The sequence below is a fragment of the Pipra filicauda genome, unplaced genomic scaffold (genome assembly GCF_003945595.2).
Source record: "Pipra filicauda isolate LSUMZ 115617 unplaced genomic scaffold, ASM394559v2 scaffold158_size1702193_pilon, whole genome shotgun sequence".
NCBI classification, from domain to species: domain Eukaryota; kingdom Metazoa; phylum Chordata; class Aves; order Passeriformes; family Pipridae; genus Pipra; species Pipra filicauda.
In genome coordinates, this window is record NW_024104084.1 from 1,511,847 (window position 1) to 1,536,830 (window position 24,984).

The 24,984-nt window shown below is 43.0% G+C and overlaps 1 protein-coding gene across 15 annotated transcripts in view; it reads left to right on the plus strand.

Annotated features, from left to right (window-relative positions):
* Positions 1-24,984, plus strand: part of LOC114003380 (CUGBP Elav-like family member 4) — a 699,867-nt gene that overhangs the window by 603,091 nt on the left and 71,792 nt on the right. For all 15 annotated transcript variants that reach the window (XR_003546206.2, XM_027750321.2, XM_027750316.2 and 12 more), the window contains exon 6: positions 15,024-15,167. Coding sequence is in view for 14 of the 15 variants with exons in the window: in XM_027750321.2 (XP_027606122.1) it covers positions 15,024-15,167 (144 nt within the window). In the remaining variant the exon portion in view is untranslated. The remainder of the gene's footprint in view (positions 1-15,023; positions 15,168-24,984) is intronic.

Below are 24,984 nucleotides of genomic sequence, written 5' to 3' on the forward strand. Positions count from 1 at the left end.
AAGGGACCATTTTTCCTCTTGACATATCTGACTCAAATAGCTGCTATAGAATGTTCTTGAATAACCAGAACAGGGCATGCGGAAAAGAATCACAATTTAACCTTTACTAGATGCCCATCCCAGACTCACAATCAAGTTTCCATGGCTTCACAAGTGTCCGTGAATTGGTTGAACCTCAGCAGCATTCCAAGTACGTACTGTTGGTTCACAGGAAATGCAAGAAGGGAATTATTAATGTCCTTCTCTTTATTATAAGCTAAGTTACATGGCATTGCCTTGTATCTCCTATGAGCTACAAGCAGGCACAGAAACACAGTCAGCTACCATCTCTTAGCAGACCCGTGAGGACCTGCCAAGTGACCGACACTCAACGAACACATGGAGCAAAAGAGGTTTTTCCCAGAGAGTCTCAAAATTTCTAAGGCTCTTTGAAGAGATAGGCCAAATCCTACAAGGGCAGGATCTCTGCTCCCACTCTTGGTTTTCATGGCACATCGGAGTGTGCAGCATCATTCAGGGCTTGGATGTTCACAGGGAAATGCAGCCACCTCGTGGTGAGATGGCAACGCAGCCGTCGTCCTTGGGAAAGAAGAGGGCACTGCTGCCATCTTCCTTCAGTCCCTTCCATTTCTCCCACCACTCGGACTGGTCTCATTTGTCCTGTTGTAATGCCAACTCAATGTTTTTCCTGTGGTTCAGCCAATTTAAGCGTCTACTGGTTTGTCCTCTTGTACCACCAACAGGGCATCCATCATCATTCTTGTCAGGTCTCGAGCCATTCATTCCTGCAGCAGACTCCTGTTCCTCCACAGCTGTCAGGATTATTGCTCTACTGTGACTTCCTGTTCACACAACATATGTTGCCTAATAGTTTCAAAATGCAACTTTCTTTTATGAAAGTTCTTTTCTTCTTTTTTTTTAATTAACCTTACCTTGGACAGGTGCCTGACCACCGTCCACCACAAGCTCATTTTCCTGTGCAAGGCCCTTTTTATTCCTAGGAGTCCACCAAACAGGTCTAAAGCTTTCCAATTTTTAAACAATCATTTCCTTTAGAAATAAGTTACCCAAAATCCCTTGCTTTTGAGCAGGCCCAAAGTTCCTTCTGTACCTACCTGTCAAGAGAGTTTCTTTTTTTTTCTTTTTAGATAATTTTGCCTATGAGCTCATCAACTTCATGATAGTGTTTTACTTGATCTCTGTATCCTCCTTTTTAAGAGATCATAATTTTCATGTACTCTTGCATGTATTTATGATATATTTATAACAATTATACGCCCCGTACTTTTAGCTTTGCTTACTCCATCCCCTCCTGTCTCTGTTTTCTATCCATATGGGGACATAAACAGGTCTTTTCATATCATCCTCTTCTCTTCCTCATGCAAGTCTTGTCCCTAACAGCCTTATCCACCAAAACAAATTCAGCTCCTATTGCTACAGTGACAGGTTGCAGATCTAGCTTCTCTACTGCAGGACTGACTCCTGTCCAAACCAAAATTTTGGACTGCTTTTCCAGCTTCTCCTGGTGGATGTTTAGCTATCAGATCAAGCTCAATATGTATAAAACAGAGCTCTTCTTTTTTTCCTCCCAAAACCTTCCTTTTCTTTCCTCCACCTCCATTCTCAATCACTGTGGACAATATTATCATCGTACCTGTCAGTCATGCTCCCTCCTAGGCATCATCTTCAGCTTGGTTTTCTCCTTCTCTCCATGTCTTCGTATCTGGGCAACAGCCAAGTGTTGGAGAGTCATTCTGCACAACATATTTACAAATCCAAGATGTGGCCTTGTCCATCCACCCACACAGAATAAACTCTCTACACTTCATAGAACCATCATAGAATAGTTTGGGTTGGAAGGATCATCCAGTTTCAATCTCCCTGCCATGGGCAGAGATACCTTCCACTAGACTAGATTGCTCAGAGCCCCATCCAACCTGGCCTTGAGCACTGCTAGGGATGGGGCATCCACAAATTCTCTGGGCAATCTGTGCCAGTGCCTCACCACCCTCACAAAAAGTAATTTCTTCCTAATATCTGACCTAAACCTACTCTCTTTCACTTTGAAGCCATTACCCCTTGTACTGTCACTCGAGGCCCTTATCCAAAATCCCTCTCCAGTTCTTTTATAGCCCTTTTAGGTACTGGAAGGTGCCTAAGATCATTCAGAAGCCTTGTCTCCTCCAGGCTGAACAACACCAGCTCTCTCAGCCTGTCTTCAGAGGAAAGGTGCTTCAACCCTGTGAGCATCTTTGTGGCCTTCCATGGACTCAATCCAGCAGGTCCATGTCCTTCTTATGTTGGGACCCCCAGAGCTGGAAGCAGCACTGCAGGTGGGGTCTCAAGAGAGAGGAGTAGAGGGGTAGAATCATGCATACCTAAATCACATCAGCCTCCATCCTATGCAGAAGTTACACAGGATTAAAAAATGTAGTATTGTTGCACCTTTTTCACCATCTCACCTACTGTGGCAGCTCAGGATTTCTTTGGTTATGAATTAATTCCTGGATGGGGTAGAACAATACTGTTATGTACATTTTCTGCATAGGGGTGAGAAGAAGTGAAGAGTGATTCATCTGACTTAGGCTTAACAGCCTAAAAGTTTCTGATCTATTCTAAATATCTTCTAGGATTCCTATAGAAGGGAGAGAGAGAAAGACATTTCCAGAGATTTGTGCATTCTTCCCTTTGTCTATCTGTGCTAGGATGGGCAATATAACCCTCTGGGCATGCCTGTCCCTTTATAATGGATAACTCAATAACAACCTTAGACTGAATATCTGAAATGGGACTCATCTCACTTAATTTGAGACATCCAGAAGTTAAGAAACTATGTCTGAAGGGTTTGTCATCTAAGTTTCTATTATAATCAATAGAGGGAAATAGATACCTCTGACGGAATTTTATTTTATAAAGATAGATTTTGAAACCTGTCAAACCAAAGCCCAAATAGAAGTGTGCTTTTTAGATAATTTTAGGCGTCAGTTTGCTATGGACCGCCAGTTCCAAAATAGTCATTCTTCATCGAAAGTGCAACTTAGCAACTTAGAATGGAAAAGGACCAGTAGTGCTTACAAACAAAAGCTAAAAACAGTGCAGCTTAGGGTGAATACTTAACTTCATGTCCAGTGTGAGGAGACCGGAAACCTTGCCTGGATATTTGCTGCCCTAATAAAGCAATTTGGGATTCAGAAACCAGGCATCCTGCAGTAGAGTTTCCTGACATGTGCTGTGAACTTGCTTAACACACGAATTATCAGCACTATGTTCATTCTATATCGTTCTTTAATTAATGATATTTAAGGCCATTAAGACATCCAGAATGCTGTAAGGTGGGTTCCCCCACCACAGAGGTAACATCCGCTTTTGTTTTAGTATAAACGTCTGCAGCAGCTTGGTCAAAGCACTGCATTTCTTCTGTCCCCAGGCAATAGCATCCCAAGTCTATCCATGCTTGGCTGAACATCTTCCATGAAAATGACTTTTCAAATAGAATCCTTGGTTTTGTGAAAAGAAGGGAAAATGTGAGACTTGGATACAAGAACTGAACAGACGTCTGCCTTTCAGAGAAAGATTTGGTTTAGCTGAACTTTGAAAAACCAGAAGTACTGCAACCCAAAACTTTGTTAATTTAGCGGCTTTCATTTCAACACTTTTCTCTGCAGCTCCTATCAACACAAATGACAAAGAAAAACTTCTAATCTCTGTTCAGGCATCACCTATCTCAATCTATGCAATTATTTCTCAGTGTTATTAGATGACAGATTGATTAGATCTCTAGTTATGGCGTTTAAAACATTTTATTAATCAAGAAAATATGAATGACACAACACTTTGAACAAGGTTGACTTCCAGCATCTGCCCACCATTACTCTTTGGAAGTCCACCAATAGCACAAAAAATCCCAGACAAACACAGTCAGGTGAAAGAATTGTATTCTTTCCTTAGACAATGTACTATCTACCCTCTCATACCATAAGAGGTTTTTTCCCATTAGTTAAGCTGAAGGAATTTCTCACCTGTTTGTTTTATCAGGCAACAGTGACTCAAATATGAGATTATCAAAAATTGCCCCAAGAATCGTAGAATCACATTTGGTTTGGAAGGGACTTTAAAGATCATCTAGTTCCAATCCCCTGTCACGAGCAGGGATGCCACCCACTAGACCAGGACTTACAAGTGTCTTTGTCAGAATGTCACATGCAGCAGCCTCTCAGACCAATGGCAAACAGAGCAGTGGTTCTCATCTTCCTGGCTTTGGGTGCGCAGGCACCCCACCAAAGAAACCAACCCCAGCTAGCATTAATGACTACTGGTGTCACTGCTGTGCACTCCTACGGCACACTTATGACTTTGCAAAGCTGCCTCCAGACACAGCCCCGTTACAGAACCCGGCCGAGCAGCTGTGCTCACCCCCTGTCAGCACGACAGAGGAGCATTTCTGTGAGTTAGGGATGGAGCAGAGAGCAGTGAGAGTCTGCAGAAGGAGCTCTGAGCAGGTGGAGGAGGGAAGGGAATCAGGCCTTTGTGGGCATGATGAAGTTGTAGCGCGGGCACCGCGCCCGCAGAGCAGCAGGGAAGCAGGTACTGTGTGTGAGCACACGGGCACCAGAGCGCTGAGTCAGCAGAAAATCCCTGGGAGGAGCAGCGTGGTGGCTCCGGTGAGTGGGGGGCCACGGTGCCATAGATCAGCAGAGGTATTTTTAACAATTATTTTGATATAAACAGCTCTGAACTTGAGGAGCTCCATGTAAATGGGAAGCAGTGGGGCTTGTAATTAGATTTGTGTACACTTTCATAAATTGCTGGAAAACATCAAAGCCGTGATAGAAGGCTGTGGTGCACTTTATTTCCTTCTTCTGTTCTTCTGTTAATTGAATGGTTGATGTGTGGATAGGAAGTGTTGGCTTCGCAGAGTACTATTTACAGACCCGCTGACAGCTGCACTGTGAAAATTAACAGGAACAGAGCAGCCTCTGTCACAGCTCTTCCCATGAGGGACTTGCTTCAAATTAGATCATTTCTTTCATAGGAGAAACTTTCCTCGTCGCTCCTCCCGTCTTCGCAGATACGCACACACATCCAGCTGCACACTCCCCTTCTCCCTGCAGGCTCATGGCAGCCTTTAGCGCTCAGAAGAAGGGCTTGTCATTTCCACAAAGTTGAGGTAGTTGGGCTGCTGTTTAAAACTTTTAACGCATTCCACTTCCAGCAAGACACATCCTTCAGGAAGCCATCCAAATCTGCGAGCTGGGTGCATGGAGCCACAGCTTCATGCTTCCAGGTCTCACCTCAACTAAAACACTCTTTTCGCCCTCTTAGAAACATTAGTAGATGTTCTCTCAGACTACTACTGTTGGAAATGTGGTTATTGTTGGTCTTAGATGAAATTCTTGTGTGTTAAACACCATACAAACCTCTGACAGGACAGTTCCCACACTCAGCAGTTTGCTAACTAAAGGCCAGGGTTAACCTGGCTGGATGAATTATGCCAAAGTGTTGTTCAAAGTGGGAAACTTCAGGGTCATCTGTAGTCTTGCCATCTGCAGTTTTGCTACAGTTGACGGAGAGAGATTAGGACCTCAGAGAGATATCTCACTGTCTTGAGTTACTGAGGATTTAGAATAGATGCCCAAAATGGCTGCAATTAGGTCATCTGAGTGCCTAAGGGACAAGACACAAGAGATAAGCAAAAGAAGCAACAATGCAATGTCTGTGAGTGAACTAGTCTTATACATAATTAATCTACATATTTAGCCAGTTCTTAGCCAAAGTGACAGCAATTCTTGCTCCTGTTTCCAGCAGAGAAGTAATAACCAGTGAATACTTGAGCATCTAAATCTTAATTTTTGATACCATATAAAAATATAGAATTACGAACACCAAGCTTGAAGCCATCACTTCACCACCTCACTTCTGAAAAATGTCTTCAAAATATCCTGGTAACATAAACAGAACCATAGACAAGCTCATAGTGTAAGCAGATAACAATTAAAGAGTTTTAAAGTATTAATTAACCAACAGAATTTACTACTATTGATATTCCAGTATGGACTCAAGTTCTCAATTAATAAAAGCCACTTTATGAGAGTCAGTAGACATAGAGTCACTGATCCTCTCAGGCTGTCGGGGTAAATAAAATTATAGAATCAACAAGGTTGGAAGAGACCATCCAAGTCCAACTGTCCACCCAGAACTGCCATTGTACTCTAAACCACCAAGGCACACCACTCAGCACCAGATCCAGACACCTCTTAAACACTTCAAGAGATGGTGACTCCACCACTTCCCTGGACAAACTATTCCAACATCTGACCACCCTAACAGTGAAATTTTTTTCTCTCACATCTAATCTGAATATCCCGTCTCAGCTTAAGACCATTTCCTCTGGTCCTCTTACTGCAGGCACAGTGGAAGAGACCAGTCTCCACCTCACCACAGCCTCCTTTCAGGTAGCTCTAGAGAGTGATGAGGTCCCTTCTAAGCCTTCTCTTCTTGAGACTAAAATAGGAAACAAAAAAGTCATCAGACTTCAGTTTTACATGACCACAGAAACATAAAGGGGAGATTTTCAAAGGTGAAAGTTGATGGAAGTCCAGCATCTGCAGCCCCTTCATGACTTACAGCTGCCTTTGCCCTAAAGTTACTTACCCGAAGTCACAAAGTCTAGGGCAGTGTGGGGTCCAGTGCAAGTCCATCTGTTTAAATCAATGCAGAAGGCTGAGACCTAGTTCTACGCTGCTGATGCTGGAGAAGCTGATGGATGAGAAAAGAGATGCCAACTCTGACACATTTTTTTCTCTTTACTGTTGATCTTGTGCTCTCTAAAGAACAACCACTCCTTGCAATGTCTTTGTATAACACACAGGCTGGCTTGTTTAACTCAAGGCAAAGCACAGCACATCCATTCCTTCTATTAAAAAGTAATAATACCTTAGAAACCCATTTATAACTCACCAGCAGCAAGCCTGTCTCTCCTCACAGTAATGAATGATTTTTCTGAATATGCTACCTCAACACCATTTATAAAGGCATGCATTGTCTTTTAGGATGAAAAAAGCACTGGACATGTAATACCGAGGTGTTAATTTGCAGACATTTCTTCCATCAAAGTCCAATGACTTTTGATAGCTCAGCTTTCCTTTCCTTTGGGCAGTGGGTTCTGGATAAAGAGGGAGGACTCAAAGGCCATCCCATCCCACTACTGACATCCAGACAGCTGATTCTACAAGCTTTGGGACAGCAGCTTCCCAGTGTTACCATAATTTCCCTTAATTCTTTCTAGAAAAAAATAAAATTGTGAGACTGTATTTCCTGCCTCTCCACCAGTTTCATAAATGAACTAATTAATCATATCTTTCTGAGTCCCAGAATAGAAACCCAGGCAGCCCAGCTGCTTGACAGGGGGTATGAATCATGCTGGCACCAAAGATGGCCTTCACTTCTCTAGTCACATTTCCACAGCCACACAGTCACCCAGCAGGACAGTGAAGTGACCTGTGGGACATGACAGGCTTCACTCAACATCTTCCCTGGGCTTCCTTGCTCCCCCTAGATCAAAGCCTTCATCACCTCCAAATGAGATACCAATGATAACTGCTCGTGAGCCACATGATCTCGCTCTGGACAAATGGATTTAGTTGCCACCGCAGTGTCTCCTTATGGGCCCGAGGGGAGGTAGGCACTAAATCAGCAGCTGTGGAGGCAGCCACGGGAAAGCAGGAGCAGGACTATGCCACCACTGAGAGTTGCCCGAGTCCTGGTGCTGGCAGTAGCCCCTGAAATTCTCACTGCACTCAACTCCTGCATAGTCTGGATGAGATTAGGACTTGTGGGGGCTAAAATAATTCCCAAGCACTGACCTTTCTGGGATATCGGAGATATTGATGAGCCTCCAACCTGGGAGACATAAAATGCACCCTGCCTGCCGGGGGAGTTCTCAGCCTACTGGAGGGAGCTCCACCAGGCATTACCACCTTCCTCTAATAAGGATTAAAGATGTCAGTGTTGTCTTTACATCTCTGCTTGCTTTGGGGGCATTTCTTTTTTCTCCTTTTCCCTTCCTGTATTTTTGATCTAAACATCATTTATATCAGTGGGATCTTCCTACATAGTTAAGTAGGCTCTGGATCAGCATTAAATCACTCTTGATGTTTCTCATTTTTTCCTTTTAATTCACACCTTTCCAGCTGCTCAGGTGTGTGGTCTGGGTTGATAACACACCTTCTTGTGAGGAAAACAGAAAGACCTTAGTAACTGGTAGATTGCTATCCAAGACATAGCATTAGGTGATTCAGTAGCTATTACCAAAATGGGTTCTACAAAGATCAAAAGGAATCTTTAGAGGGCAAAGATGTATTTAGATCAAAACTATGACTTTCAGATAAGAGCCTCAACTGAAGTTCCCAAAAATTCATAAATGAATGTGAAGTATCCTACCAGACACCAATGTCTTTGTCTCAGATGTCCACTGGCAAGTGAAATCTAGTAGGAGAACAAGCTTGATTTCCCATAGCAAAGGTCTGGGTGATACAGGAACAGTGGTTGTGAAGTCTCACCCAGCAGCAAGGGGACATGTTTCAGTCTTAGTACAGTGGAATGATCCTTCAGTGTAAACCAACTTCTTATTTCACCAAAAAACAATACAGCTTCACTGAATTTACAGTACTTCATAGCTAGAGTTGACCACCTATTTTCACTATACTGAAGCATGGGTGATACCTCCCTGAAAGCAGAATATTTTCTCAAATAATTATAGAAACATGAAATAGTTTGGGTTGGAAGGGACCTTGAAAGATCATCTGGTTCAACCCCATGGCTGGCCAGTGCTTGAAAATCTTCAGTTTAAAAATGTTGCAAAAATTCAAATTTTCTTCTTATCTCAGTTGAGCAAGATGCTTTACACCACAACATCCTAGAGCCAAGCAGCATGACAGGGATTTGGGATGCCCAGTTATGTGAAGCATGTTTGGAACTCAGTGCCATGGAAATGTTCTTTCATGTCACGTGCACAGCTGAAATGTATCTGCCCAGCTTGCAAGTCCTTTCTCTACATCTGCTTCTTTCCAAGTCATCTTAGGCTATTCATGTCCCCATCTCAAACTGCCAAAGAAGCATGGAGCTCGTGTGAGCAGAGTCCTGAAGCATCAGGAGCTCCATACCTGGTTGCGACTTTTCCTCAATTTGACAATAGGCAATTTATTTTATGACTCTGGAATTATTCCACTTCTCTTATTTTCATTCGTGCTTGTTTAACTAAAAGGAAATGTCATTCAGACACTACATTTATGAGGCTCAATGCTGCAGCCATCAAAGATTTTCTTAGTAGTAGTAATAATTTATAAAAAAATTATGTCATTTTTTTTTGCTGTAAGAATATTTTCAGAGGAAGTATATTTTTTAGTTAGTACAAAGCTAATCATACCTAGTCTTCCAAACCATGTTACTCTTACTGGAAAGGGGAAACTTATAACAATCTCTTCTGAATTCTGGATTTTAAATTTTTTCTTCAAATAACATAAAAATAATTATTTGTTGCTTTCATATTCCTAAATAGCTGGTAAGAATTTCCATTCTGTTGATATAACAATATTTTTCACTTCATAACACCTTAGGGAAGGTGAATGATTCTGTGAGGACTTTTATCATTCATAGACTGAGCTGAAAAATGCAGAGGCGCTTGAAGAACTCTGCTTTTAAGTTTAGGTTTTTCAGATAACTGGCTTTGATTTGAGGGGTATACTAACACCTGGGTTATATATTGAGTTCTTCCTAATTAGAAATGGGTACAGTGACACCAGGACTCAATGATTCTGTTGCCCTGTGGAAAGCAATAACTTTAGCTCTGAGAGACACCTGCTAAGTAGTGTATGGGAAGTAAAATCTAAATCAAGCTTCCACTCCAAATAAATTACGGCTCCGGAGACCTGTGAAGGGAAGTACCTGCAGCAACTCTCTCTGCTTAGACATTTCATGAAGAATCTTCTCTACTGAGGGAGCAGCATTATCAAAGGGTCCATCACTAAAGTCCTGGATGAATGCCTTCTTTCCCCTCTCCATCTCTGTCGCTCTCAAGTGTGCCTAAACCAGCTCCCAGAGTAGGACTGCTGTCCTACTCATCTTTCAGATGAGACATGAAATTGAAGCCCTGAGTACAGAAAAACAACATATTTCACAAGATAGGAGGGATGTAAGTCCCCCTCTTCTGGCCATCTTCCAGCCTGGGTAATTACATTTCTACCTACCTAAAATTCCCTTTGCTCTATGGTTTTAATTGGACAGTAGTTTCTTTTCTGCTTGTCTAAAACCTCAGGCTGGGGTCAAATCCCACTGACTAATTCAGCAGACTGACTTTCAGTAAAGCTGCACAGGCATTTAAAACAAAAATCCAAATTTGTTTTCAAACTTAGGGAAAACATTCCAAACGGCCTGAGCTGACAGAGTCCGAAGCAAAGAATCCTTCCTCTGGCTCTCAGGCCGTAACAACAAGGATCCTTGTGTCCTAATACTTAGCCTGATTGTCTTGCTGAGGATCAGCATCCTCCCAGCTCTGCTTTACAGTAGCAAAGGGAGTGCTAAAGCAGAATTTCCACCACAAGAAAAACCATTCATGTGGTGACACTTAGGAATGCAGCACCTATTCATTTAAGCATCTTAGTTTGTGTCTACAGCTAACATTTCGGAAGGTAGTTTATGGGATTTGCACATTCAGATCTCTTATATTCAAGGGCTCAGTCACTGGAACTTTAATGTAACAAACCTTTTTTCAATATTTTTTGCCCAGAGTTTTTGACTGGCTCTATTTGAGCTAACCAAGATACAAAGGTCCACCTGTATGAGAGAGACACCCTTGTGTTAAAAGTGCTTAAGTGTATGCTTACCTCCAATATGTCAGTCACTAAGCTTAAAGTGAAACATTACCTAAAGACTTTTACAAATTAGGCCCAGATCCATCAGTTTTGCAAGAAAAAGATGTCTAACCATCTGTGGGGATTGGTAACCTACTGAGTTAGAGGAGACTTATAGGGCTATCAGGAAAAGGAAATTCAGGCATATATTCTACAAGGCAACACCTTCACAAAACTTTTCCTATAAATATTGTTCTAGGGAGAAACAACTTTCCCTGATGCTGTGCAGTAATATTTGGCCTCCTGAAAAGTTTTTGCTTAATTTGTGTATGCACTCCATTTGGAAGATCATGTCTAATGGGAAACAGTTCCAACAGCCAGGCAAAGGATTTTTTTCTCCTTTGCCTTTAAATGAAATATCAATGGATGGATATTTTATTTTTAGCTGAATATGAAATTTCACAAGCGACCTGTCAAGCTCCTGTTTTCAAGAATGACTTTATTTCACACGTCAAGACAGGCTGGGAAATTAGTTTTTCCCACAGAGGACTCTGATTAGGGATTACAAAGTGAGTGTGGCGCAGAGTGATTTTTCCTCCATCTTTTCACTCGCACCGCCAGCCTAGAGAGTATCAGACTCTGCTGACTAAGGGGAGCAATTCATTACCATGTGAGGGAGGGGGACTGGAAGCAAGATAGTCATATTAAGTAGACTTGCTGGCCCAAGAGAGAATAGGAAAAGCATAATAATACTTAGACCTCCATTATTCTTTTCATCAGTAGATATCAAAGTACTTGAAAAAGGAGGTTGATTTGATGGAAAAGGAGATAAATGCCAATTCCAAGCAGCCCATTGCAGAGGCACCAGCAGGAATGCTCACTTTCATGATGGTCTCTTCTGACTATGGGTCTGCAGGGTAGTGAAATAAACAGGTCTTTTCCTCACTGTAATGCAGAAGTACATTTCAAACATTATTGACTTACCCACTGTAACTCTCTTGGGGTTTGGCAAAATATAAGGTCCAGTCCAACAACCAGAGAGAGCAAGAAGGAGATTATGTATTACTAATAAATGACTGAGCAGACAGGACCTATTGCCTTTGTCAGCAGACAACAGATGATTTACACCACAGTTTAGCTGCTTGCGGAAGCAATAAATAGTCCAGATGAAGGGCTCTAGGGTTTTTACCCTATGGAAAATCTGGCCCATTCTGGGGCATTTCTGTTGTTATTCAGTGGAGTAGTAGTCACTGGAGTAAGAGGTAGCCTTGTTCTGCTGTAGATGAACAGCAGTGTTTGGCTCCACGGCTAAAAGTCCTGCACTGGCAGATCTGATAGCATTTACTGCCTGATCTCCTTTGGGCCACATGAAAGAGCTGCACATGAGGAACCACACACAGAAAGCATCAATCCCAAGGTCGATCTTCATATTCAAGAACATTGCAGCATTTCTACTGGCTACACATCTCTAACCACTCGCACTCTTAAAAAAACCTTCTTTTTCTCTTCTTTCTTTGTAGAGTGTGCTCTAGCTTGTATTTATTTGCCAATGGCCTTTCTGCTCTGTGTATGTGATAGAGATGTTCAAAGGGGCCTGAAGTCCTGCTGCAACAGGCAACCCAGAAAAACGTCTCATAAGAGGCAATACGAGATCCCATTGGGTCAAACAGCTGCTGTGCAGTCACTATGACTCATGTCAGGAGGGAAGAACACTCCAGGGGCAAGCACTTCACGTGGAGGTTACCCATGTTTTCATGATGCCATCTACAATAATAGCTTGGTTTTCAACAGTGTGAAGCATCAGCAAATGCCTGAGGCAGTTCTTGCCCTAAGCCTTCCAGGGCAAATAGAGTTAGAAATAAAAGAGGAAGGAAGAAGACACCAACTTTTATTTACACTTCTCTGTCCTTCTAACAAGAGCAGGTCATATCTTCTAAACCTCTTTGCAGAGCTGAATACTCATGTGCCTGTTTCAGTTTCAAAATCCTCCATCCTGCGTTGTGCCCACAGTGCTGCAGCCTCTGCTCTGCAAATCACAACAGCACCTCTGAACAGCCCAATCTGCTGTGGACCAGTGCCTCCCTCCAATACAGCTGCAAATAGGTTTAAATCATTAGATTCAAGTTACCAAACAGTCTCTTGGATCAGGGTTAATTAAATGAGTGTTGAAATCTAATTAAGAACTAGTCCAGGTGATAATTAGCAGGAAATGTATGCATTAAAATATTCATTTGTCGATGAGCTGCAATTAAGAGTGTGATTTGGGGAAGGATCAATAACTCCATCATGTGATGTAAAAAAAAAATGAAAAGTCATCTAGCCTTCAACAGAAATGCAGGGGAATTTTGGCTAGATTTTTTTCCTCTCCCCCTTCCACTCCCCCTTCTGTTTTGGTTTTTTAATAACTTCTGAAGATTGCTCTCCATCCTTGAATGGAGCATTCATCTCTCCGTCCCTTTGTTTTCCTGAAGCACTTTTTTCAAAACCTTGCTCTTCACCACATTGTGTTAGCAGGTTATAGATTTATTAGAGAGAGACTAACGGGTCAAAAAAAAAGATTCCTTACCAATGAAAATCACTTTCTCCCAGAACAGACTGCTAATCCGGGGGAACATCGCTCATTGTGTGGCCTTAGATTGTTGGGGTCTTTTTTTAGCAAGTTAATTCCTCAAGTCTTTATTCATAACCGAGGATCTGGAGAGGCTATTGAATATGTATAGCTCAGACTTATATATATGTACATGCATATCTGTGGTTTACTACATTCTTCCCAGTTTGTAGCAGAGCAACTCTGCTTTCACAGAGACTATTTTTTGTGCTTGCAGTTACATAGAAGTGCGTGCAAGCCAGTTAATAATATTGTTCCTGTACAGCCTGAGAAAATCCACCTCTGTTAGAAAAAAGAGGGTCCTGAGATATCTCAGCTCCTCTGGCATGGAGCTGGTCTTCCTCTAGTGCCACAGCCGGAGGCTGAGCTGGTAATTTCCGACTGACTATATTTCCAACAATGAATACCAGTTTGTCAAAAGGGAAGTATACCATGGGAGCACAATGATTTCAGCTGCCTTTTGTCAGCCTCCTGACAGCTCACCTGTTCTCCCCAGGCTTGATGGCAGCCCAGGTACAGAGGCAACTGTCCCCTGCTGCCAGGGCAGTGGCCAGATTCTCCCCTCTCTGCATCTCCTCCATCCTCAGGGAGAACACCCTGTGGGGAGTCAACCAACCCATGAAGTTGGGACTTCCTTGGAGCAAGACAAAAAAATACCAGTGCCTTCCTTCCTAAGTAGATCTGTTTCTTCCCATCTCTGTCTCCTATTAGAAATGTAAGGATTGCAGCTACTGACCTTTCATCTCATTCTGGGAAGGAGAGGGATTTCTTTCATCCCCAAAAGCACTATGTTTTTCACAGTTTTCTGCAGGCAATTCTGATGGTCATCTGTAGTTCTGCACTGGTGTTGACTGTAGACAAAATCCTAATATCATAAAGCTTTCCTGGAGATGTGTAACTTTAAATGTGGGGGTTTGTGTAGTAGTCACTATTTTCTAAGAGGAAACTCAGGTCCATCAGGTACTATTTTTCCTCCCCTAATTTAACAGTGCAGAACAGATGTTGTTTCATGATGATACATACACTCTGCCCATGATACTGACTCTCACCTCCAAGGCTGGGCAGAGATTTCTCACTATGGGTTACAAGAGAGCAGCATGAAAGCATGATCCAGTTCAGGGGTCTAGAATGCAGAAACCTCGCACATTCCACCAAAACAAATTGGTCCACAAATCCTACCTCATTCATTCAGCAAAGCCTCTTACATTTTGCTGCACTGAGTTCAGATCTTTGTCCTCTGATGAGGACAACCTAATGGGCCTGAAGGTTGAAAGAATAAGGCAAAAACTTTTACAGAGGGAACATGAACGACAGGCTAGGACTTTGAATTTAAGAGGAAATTAGGAAACAGGCTGCTGGCATTCACCCTCCTGGGTCCTTTACTTCCTTCCTGATGCTCTCAGCCCCTTGCAAGGGTCAAATTCAAAAACCTGATTTTTTTTTGCATGGAAAAAGTCAGCTCCAGCGGAATTTTGTTGTACCAAGTCTGTGTTACACGTATGGGTTGGTGAGCAAGTGTGTATCTAGCTCATTTCCTCTTGTGTGTCCTTTTGTTTCCTGTCCTGCAGGGAGCCTCTTCAAGCCTGGTGGTGAAGTTTGCGGACACGGACAAGGAGCGTACAATGAGGCGCATGCAGCAAATGGCAGGACAAATGGGCATGTTCAACCCCATGGCCATCCAGTTTGGGGCTTATGGCGCCTATGCACAGGCAGTAAGTATAGACCCTGACTCTACACATGTTCATGGAATTGGGAATATTATCCAGGGCAGACAAGGGAATCTCCCAGGCAAATCTCAGAGGTGCAGTAGCCAGTTCTAGCAGTAGCCAATTCTAGCAGTAACCACACCATGATCATGTGTGGACCCATGCAAAACACTTCCTATGGGGTATAAGCCATTGCTATAAAATAAAAGCACAACTAGCCTTTGAGCATTTGGATAAAATAAGCCTGAATTCAGTTTATCCTAGTTCTCTGCCTCATGTCATCATGTGGCTTCTGGGTACCTTGGGGTGACCACAGGATGAAATGGCAGTTGTTGACAGAAATGTTTTTAGGTTCATGAAAGCATGCTAGATAATAACAAAATGGACAAGCAGATATGCACATATACAGTGTTGGCTTCCCAAAACAGTATGATCTAAGTGCACTGGGAAAAAGTCCTGTTGAAGTTGCTTCAGGTACTTTATGTACATACCAAACCTGGACACTGGGCCGCTGAGAAGATGTGATTGTACAGGGAGCTGGGCTTTTGATGATGCTCTGAAATTGATGTCTCTGGCATTAGTACTATTTCTTAGGCTACAGTTAACAAGGACCTGCAAGACAAGGTTGGGTTCAGGTAACTTGGACTCTCTGTCACGTATTTCAGAGGCAGGTAGAGGTGATGCCTGCAGGAGGCAGACACAATAGACACAATACTGCCCAGTGATTTTGTTGCCTCCTCTAGAGCACATTTGCAGGCAGTGTATCTGAGTGCTTCATTTGTTTGGTGGCAAAATGTGGTCCCCTTGTACTCTGCAAGATTTGTGTACAGGAGGGAAGTACCATTTTCCAGAGTAACATATTCCTGAACAAGAGACCAAATGCCTTGCCTGAGGTGTACAGGGCCAGCTCAGGAATCACACTCTGCTGTACCCATACTTCCTTCAGTGCACTGACCACCAGGCTTTGCTTTCTTCCCTGACTGTTTCTTTCTCATTTGTTGGTACCATGTATTTCCCATCACATGCCCATGTTTGTTTGTTAACTTGAAGATCTGAAAATTTCTGTCCTTCTCTGGGGGTCCTGAGCCTCACTGAACCCTTGGTACAACCCCGTCTACCCCTTGTGTGAGCCATGCAGAGGTGTGAGGATGTGCTGTAGAGCTCCACAGAAGTTCCCCCTCTCCTCCCAGCTTCACCTCTTGATGCAGTTCTGGACTTTTTATTTCACTCTTGTCTAGAAAAATGTTTACTTCTTTTTTTTTGTCTCCATTTTTACTCCCAGACGAAGTCAATCTCTGTCTCTTCCTTTGTCCCCTTCTCCCTTCCTCATATGATAGAAGAACTGTTCCCTCCCCAGTCTGCCTGTGTTTAACTGTCCTCCTGGCCAGGGAAGGCTGCAGGAATTGGAAAAGAGACAGTAAATCCCATCTGAGCCCAGGTCAGTGGTCAGCAGCCTGGCAGAGGGATGCAGGATTTTTGCCCCTTCATATCAGAGAGATTAACAGGAGGCAACCCACGAGTATCTTGGGATGAACATTTGCAGAGGTTGTCAGGCAGGAGATGTGGCTTCAGTGTTACTCTACAGGCATTGGTCAGGCAGCTGGAGAGATGGTAAAGACGCCACTGTCCTGATGCTCTGGTCCAAAAACTCTTCTTGCATTATTTTTAATCTAGAGTAACTCTTCTAATTTCCAACCTAGGTTAATCCTGATATGAGAGAATGCAAGTCTGTTCCCTGACATGACAAAAGTTTCCTCCATTTCTCACCAGATAATACAGGTATTTTATGATGGTAGGCGAGGATTTATGGCTGAAGGAAGAGTGAAAACAATTCCTGGTCTGCTCTCACCCATTGAAACAAATTAATATTTTTCATATTGATTTCTGTGAAAGCAGAATTGGACCCATTATCTTTTTTTTTCCCCTGATAAATATGCTAACAATGGGGAAAGAATAAGTTTTAGATCTTGACCCATTGGATATGACAAGCTGGTGACACCAATTACCCTGGGGACTTCAGAGCTGTCTAAATGATGGGATCACATTCCTGTTTGGCGCCTGTACACCCAGAGTGTGCTCAGATGCTGTCTCTCAATCAGCCTCCCTATCTGTTTCATCTCACAGTCTCACATAAAAGGGAAGGAAGGGAGCTTCGAGGCTCTGTGGCATTCCCTCGGTCCTGATTAATCCACCTCAGACTGCTGGCTCTTATATATCAAGGTGATTGGCACCTCACAAATGCCAGCAGGAGATGGAGGGATCGATAAGGAAAAGGAAAAGGGAGAGAGCAGTTTTATTCGGCCCAGAATGGAGTCAAAGAGCTAATGCAAGTCAAGAGGAGGGAAGGTGAAACATCAGGATCAGGACTGTCATGATGGGTGATGCCACGGCCACCAGCGACTCTTGTGATACTCAGTGAATTACTTGACTCCCTGACCTTGTTTCCACATGTACAAGTAAAGCTGATGATCAGATTTATTTATTTCCTCTTCTCCCTCAGGGACACGGCTCTCTCTTGCGCAGTCCCTCCGAGTTTTCACACAGTGGTAGGGCAGTAACACAAGTGCAAGAAGTGCCTCAGTGCTTGGTAGTAAGGTCAGAACAAGCAGGAGACATTAGGCTCTCTAATTCATACTTGTAGTCTGTACTCTAAGCTATGCCCCTACAGTCCACACCTGACTCATGTCTCCATGTAAGACTTCTCAAGCAATCCCATGACAGCAGTTTATCAATAGTTTCTAATGGTCTGCCCCCAGAGAGGAAGCTGTTCAAGTCCCATATGCTGCAGTTTCTTGCTGTATTTGCCCCAGAGAAGCATCTTGCACATCACTGTGACTGGATTAGCTCCTGCAAAAAGGTCTCAATCCATCAAGGTGGCCGGTGCATCAGAAACACACATGATAGATTGATGGGCACCTGTAGGTTTGCAAACCCTCTGAGGAGAAGCAACGAGGATCTCAATCCATCAGTGTTTGTCTTCAATGTTGCCATCAGGACTGATTTGGGCCCCAGCTCCTCCCTAAGTTACCTGCCTTACAGCTCAGCAACTGGCCATGTCACAGTTCACTCCCTACTGCTGTTGCACGCTGTCAACCCACTTAGCCTCAGCTTAAACAACTTTAACCTTGATAGCAGTGGCAGCCTCACATCAGCCAAGCAACCAGTCCTCGGTTTCAGCAGCCATATGGCCTCAGACCCAGAGGTAAAAAATATGAGGAAGCAAAGGGACTTCTCCACTGTGTGCGGTTTTCCATCCTGTCCTCATGTGCCACCTGCAAGCAGACCAGACAAAGCTTGGCACCAACCCTGTGCACTGTTTCAGTGACACAGAAAGCCACACCAGACTCACTTCAACTCTTTTGTATGCAGCTCAAGGCAAGTCAAATTTCATGGCTTCCTAAAGCTCCCAGAGGCCCTACACTAATTTGTTTCAGAGTCTGGTGGTTTGTTCTTTTTGTTTGGTTGGTTTGGTTTGGTGGGGTTTTTTGGAATTGTTTTTTTGGGGGTTTTTTGTTTGTTTGTTTGTTTTAGGTTTTTTCTTTTTAGCAATATCTTCCCATACTCATTTAACTTCTCCTTTTATGGGGCAATTATTTTTTTTATTTCACACATGTACAGAGCATCAGCTCTTTTTGGTGTCGGGTTACTGTGAATATACACCAGCTGGGTGTTGATAGCTGTTTCTGCAGTCTAAGTTAAGCCCAGATTGAGTTATAGATTTGAACTCAGTCTGGAGAGGAGAGTGATGCTAGCTGGCACCACCTTGATTTGCTGCCAGACAAGAATGAACCTGCAGGGACACACTCCACCTCAGAGGAGCGCAGCACACCTTCTTAGATCTTGGTAAAAGGTGGGATGGCCAAGCCCAAAATCACAAGCAGTGAAAATCAAAACAGACTGTGAATAGTGGTAGTACAATCCTGGCCCAAACAAACAATGGTGGCAAAAGTTCCTGTAGGTCTTTCTGTGCAGAAAGTGGCAAGGAATAGTTAGGAGCTGTCTCGTGTCAGTGACACCCCACCACACAGAAAGGAAATGTTCACAGATCAAAAAAGGGTTAGGGAGATGGGAAAATGCAGAAGAGCAAAGCAAGAACAAAGGAAAGAGCCTTGGAAAGTGACAGATACATTATAAATTATTTAATTTTTAAATTATTTAAGATAAGATCAAAGTCGTAAATCAAGTTTGCATAAAAAATGGGGTGGGAGTGTTAGCCATGGTCTTCTGGCCAAACTCCAGCCTTGGGACTGATTGCACCCTGCGGCAGGGATAGGCATAGAGTTTGTGAGTAAAAACAGACAGATTGGGACAGAGACAACATAGGCAATACTAGCATTTACTCTCTGGCCTGGAGCAAGTCCTTTCCCATCGGTAAATCCCGGCTCCCCTCACTCTGAAAAAGTACAAATGGCTGCTGCTCCCAAACTCCAGACAAAAACTGCAACAAATCTGGGAATGTCCAGCACAGCAGAGCTATCATCACAGCTGGTCTTCTTGGGAAGTTAGGGCAGCAATGACTACCATACTGACCACAAAAGCCTAGGTGTCCCCTTCTACCTCGCTGTCCAGCTCCTGTGGAGATGAAGGGATATTTCTGCTAAATAATCTGAGGTAGTGCTGATGGGAAGGATCTCTTCTTCCTAAATTTATTCAGTTTGTGCTGTGAAATTATTTCGGAAAGATACTTTAAAAAAAAATCAGCTACCCCCATGAAATTGGGGGAAAATTACTGACTATAGGCTATCTTCTGGATATAATAGTTATTACATTTAAATAGACAAAATGAGATGGTATATCTGGTAAATACTACCTGGTACGCAAATCACTTGCTCTGATCTGTTCCAGGAGAGGAAGCTATTTTGAGGCCATAATACTCTGTAGCAGTGCTAATACCATGTTTCTGACCACCAGCTCCCTGGTAATTCAGAAATAATGAACACTCACATTTGGGCTCTCTGTACAATCTTTTTTAGGCTTTGGGGTTTTTCCACAGTTCACAGGAAATCAGAAACCTGAACTGTTGTGTATCAGACTGGAAAGACACTACGGCACATGAATACAGGTGTTGCACATTTGTTTGATTTTTAAAAAAAAATTTAATTAAATTTAAATTTTATTTTCAAAACAGAAATTTCTGTTTTCTTGAAGACATTAAAAATGTATGAAAGACTATTTTGGCTTTTTTACCAATCATCTTCTGCCTGTTTGAAGGCTTGAAAGGTATTTTTAGTTTTACCTCCTAATGGCCAGTTAGGTAAAACAGACATGAATTTGCCAATTCTGTGACTTTACCAGATATGAGTCCTCTTGCTGCTTGGTTGATCACTTTGCTTAGCTCTTTCTATCACAGAGTTAGTATGAGGATTCATTAGCTAAGTGTCTATATAGATTGTTATATGTGGGAAGTGTGGAATGCTGTTATTACTTTTATTATACTAAATGAAGAATGTTAAAAGTCAAAAAAAATCATGTCGTTCAGAGACAAGGATGGCAAATAACACTGAAAAAAAAGGGGAAGGTCATCACATCATTCAGAGTAAGACCTCTCCAAGGGCAATGATCACACTATTTCAAAAAGAGTTCATCGGAAATAATCCTCCTTTCTCCTCTTCCCCTTTTCATTGTCACACGCATTTCTTTTGGGGGCTGAGCAAGGCAGGCTGTGCTTTCTTGTCCTATTTCCAGCAGGAGTTTTTGACCTTGAGAAAGTTCCTTCATGTCTCCATGCAATTGTTCCTCCTGTAAGAAAAAGGAGAGTATTTCTTGCCCTTGAGTACAGCTGCAACTCAAGGTAGTAAAAAGATGTGTGAGACAAATCCTTCCATCTCCCTCTATTGATCAACCATCATTGCCACCCCTTCCCATGGTTTGGATGGCTTTACCAGTGCCTCTCCACCTGCCCCACCAGTTCTCAAGCATTGGGATGGCAACTGCAGGTTCTCTACCTCTTGAGGTGCTGTCTTGAGGTGTGGCAGGAACCAGTCTGGTAGCACCTCCCGGTCTCCTCAGGAGATAAATATTTGAGCAAAAGAAAAGTTAGCAGGAAAGAAGGAATGAACCTTTAAAATGGATGGGAAAAGGCTCTAAATGCTGAGGCAAAGGTCATGCCAAGGAAGTAAGAGAAGCAAAAGGAAATACGTCCTTTCAGCTAAGGGAGGGAAAAGCTCCTCTACATCCCCTTGGATCAAGTCTGAGACAATAAGGCTGCTGTCTTCCTGATTAGTGCTCTGTAGCCCCAGCCCAGGCAGGGAAAATCTGCATTTCAAATGGCATATTTTAAAGTACACAATACCCAGGGGCCCTGCTGCTATTGATTTGCCTCTGGTGGGGTCACTGCCTCACTTTCTACAGTTTTATTAACTGGGACCATACGCTGGGTCTCTTTCAAAGTGAAAAGAGAGTGGATGGGACATTTGTCTTCCGGGGGAGCTGGGAAAGGAGTGGGGTGACTTTCACTGGGAATGCCCTGGAGGTTTTATAAGGAAGACTGGTGACCCTTACAGGACTCTTCTTTTATAAATTTCCCTGGAGCCATCCTGGGAGGGGAGGAGGTAGATCTTATCCTGTCAACTTCTTCCGATGTGACTGAGTTCCTGTCCTCCTACCTGCATTGTGCCACTGCACTCAGTCAGGCTTTGACCACTGGGCTGAGTGGGAGCTCCCTCTTCTTTCCCCTTAACCTTCACCCCTGAGCACATCCAACAAGAGCAGGACAGGTGTGAATGGGACCTGTGACCTTAGAAAGGAGACAGGAGGGTTGTCAAAAGTTGAAATGTCCAGACAGTTTTAGGACAAGTGGAGGTCCACTCTCTAGCCAAAGTAGCAAAGCCAGTTAACAGGGGTACACATCTGTGTTCAGATGTGGGAAGCTCTACTCCTCCCAGCTCCAGGTAACCCTAGGTTAACCCAGAGACTGCAGCGAGCTCTGTGTCTTTTGGGTCATGATATGAAGGGTTCCAGCTTATTTCAGCATGCTAGTTTTCTAGGACATCTTGGAGAGTACCTCCACAGAGCACTGAGCATAACAGAAAGTGGGTGACTGCTCTCTGCAGGATCTCTGTTGTAGCCAAAGCACTTGATCTAGTTTACCAAAACACAGCTTAGGACTTTATTTTTTCTGCATTAGCTTTTTAACCCTAAGCTAAATTTAACCTCTTTGTTCCTCACAGTCCTAATTCAGTCTCTGTGGGAGTATGGCCAGTTTTAAGTGACCATTTCACTGAAATTCACCAGGCTTTAGACTGCAGACCCTGCACCTTCAGCACAGATCAGTAGATTAGGAACATCTAGTTCTTCTCATAAGGAGAGAGAAAATACCTTCTTCTCTCCAAAGGTCTGTGACAGAAGGGCATGAATGACATTGCACTGCAAAAAGGAACATGAATGTAGCCAAGGCATACCCTGCAAACATGCACCTTCCAGTGCAAATTTATAATCCCTCCGAAAGCACAAGAAGTGACACACTGAGGTTACCTGATTTGCAAACAGGAGGAGCACCTGCCATTGTTAACTCTGAACAGCTTAGAGACATTTATAAGCAGGAGAAAAAGTTGCATAAGCCATAATTAATGTCACAAGTGACTGCGTAGCTCTGCTGAGTGCAAAATGGAGATTTTCTTTGGAGCACTAGAATCATTTGTACTACTATTGCCAATGCAGCAACTTTTTAGATAGAGCCCTGTTTCTCAGCAGCACAGGTGAAACTCAAAAAATGGGATTAACACTTTTCTTTTAAATGGATGTGAACCAAATTCCAAAAATATCTGCTGAGGACCAGTTAAGGGGTGGAAATTATTTCATCTGACTGTGTTGGTAGGTGCAGCTGAACCAATCAATTGAGGTTCCACATCCAGTCCACAGGGAGAAACAAAGCTGCAATCCATCTGCCCAGAGGCATTTGGGTACAGAAGGGAGAGATGAATCTTGGCCTAGATTCCTCTACCTGTTTTCACATCAACCATGGTGGGAGACCAGCTCACAGCAAACCCGATCTGTATTTAGTTTACTGAACCTGACAGTGGGAAATGCCAAAAACATAGTCCTCTGCCTGCTCTAGAATGTCTCTGGTTCAAATACCAGGCTGATATCTGCCAGCAAGACTATGGTACACATACAACCAACCATACATCACTCTCTGTTCTGAGGTGGTCTTGTTCATGCAGCTCTGGTCACTTTTGGAGAAAAGCAGAGAAAACTTGACAAGGTCCAGACTGGGAATGTTCCCAGCCCTTGCAACTGCATCCATCTCAGAGAGGTGTTACTTGGGTCTGCAGAGCTACAGAGATCCTATAGGCATAGATCTCAGCCATCATTTCTGCAACCAGCCTCCTCAGTCCTGGGTAAAAATACCCAGCACAGAAAATGAGATATGAGTCAGCACACCTAGTGCTGGAGTCAATCCAGTGTTAAAGATGGATGGATTTCCCCTTCCTCATTCACTTCATTGGCATACTTTCTAAAATCACCTGCTCAGTACCTTCCCTGCAGAATAAACCCAAATAATATCTAGAAACAAATGTATTCCTTAAAGGGGAATCAGCATTGTGCTATAATAGAAAAGATTGTCTAATCACTCCATCAGTAATTACAAAGAACAGGATATCACTAATTAAAATGTGAAAGTGTCTTATGCAGGGTATAATAAAAAAGGGTAATTAACAATCAAAGGAAAAGCCACCACTTTGCCTCCAATCTGCATTAGGCTTCAAAAAATAATAATACTCAACTCCAATACAACACTTTTTATCTGTAGATCTGAAGGCACTCCTGCGTGGGGAGGCAGGTATCCTGTGTCCCATTTTATTGCTGGAGAAACCAAGGCAAGTTTCCACAACATGTTCATGGTTATTCAGCAGGTCAATGGCACAGCACCCTTTACTGGTGGTGACAAGTTTCAGTATTTGAATGAGTACAGTTCATTTTCAAGGGTTCATTCAAGGCACTCATTGGTTTCTTTTAGTGCGTATGTGTATGAATAGCTAATTTAGCTGTTATTTCTGTATTAAAGCTAACAGTAGGGAACAGCGTGTTCCTTGCCATGACTTTTGAGATCTGTTTAATGCTGAGAAGCATGTCCCATGTGCTTAAAAAACAGCATCAGAAGGTGATTTCTTGATGGGAGAGAGAGTAAAATGACAGACAGCAGCAAAACAGAGTTACTCCAATTCTGGAGACAGCACAGACATGAGTCACTTCTAAAATCACTACAGGAAAACATTTTTCTTTTCCACTATTATCATCAAGGCACAGATTACCAGAGGTTCGGCAACGTACAGAGTAAGGTTTTACTCTCTGTGCATCTTCTTTCCCCCATACCATCTCTAAACATCCACCACTGGTCACTGCTGGGGATTGGATACTAGGATGTACCCTGTCTGACTCTTTGTACAGCTACAGGGAAGGAGACAAGAGGTAGCTTCAACCAAACTGTCTTATCCTTCACACCAGGAACATTTTATAAGCCCACTGCAGCCATACTGTACACATGAACTGCACCATCTGTGTGCTAGGTTTGGAGTGTAACATAATGATAACAAAGTCTGGTTTTAATGAAAGAAGCATTTCCAGCATGTACAACCATTCACCAGCCTTCTGCTTCAAAATTTTTACCCCCAGAATGCCTGAAAATATAGCCTGGGTTACTTATTTCTGCTTTTGGTAGGTGCCCTGAAACAAGTAGTGTTTTGACCACTTTCTGGAAAAAAATTAATAGAGGAAGTCAGCCCAGATCAAAACCATGGGAAAGGGGTTTTCCCATTAGGCAATATTAATCTTGCTAAAGTAGGGGAGCTCTCTTCTCTTGTACAGCTTTTCTGGAGGTCTC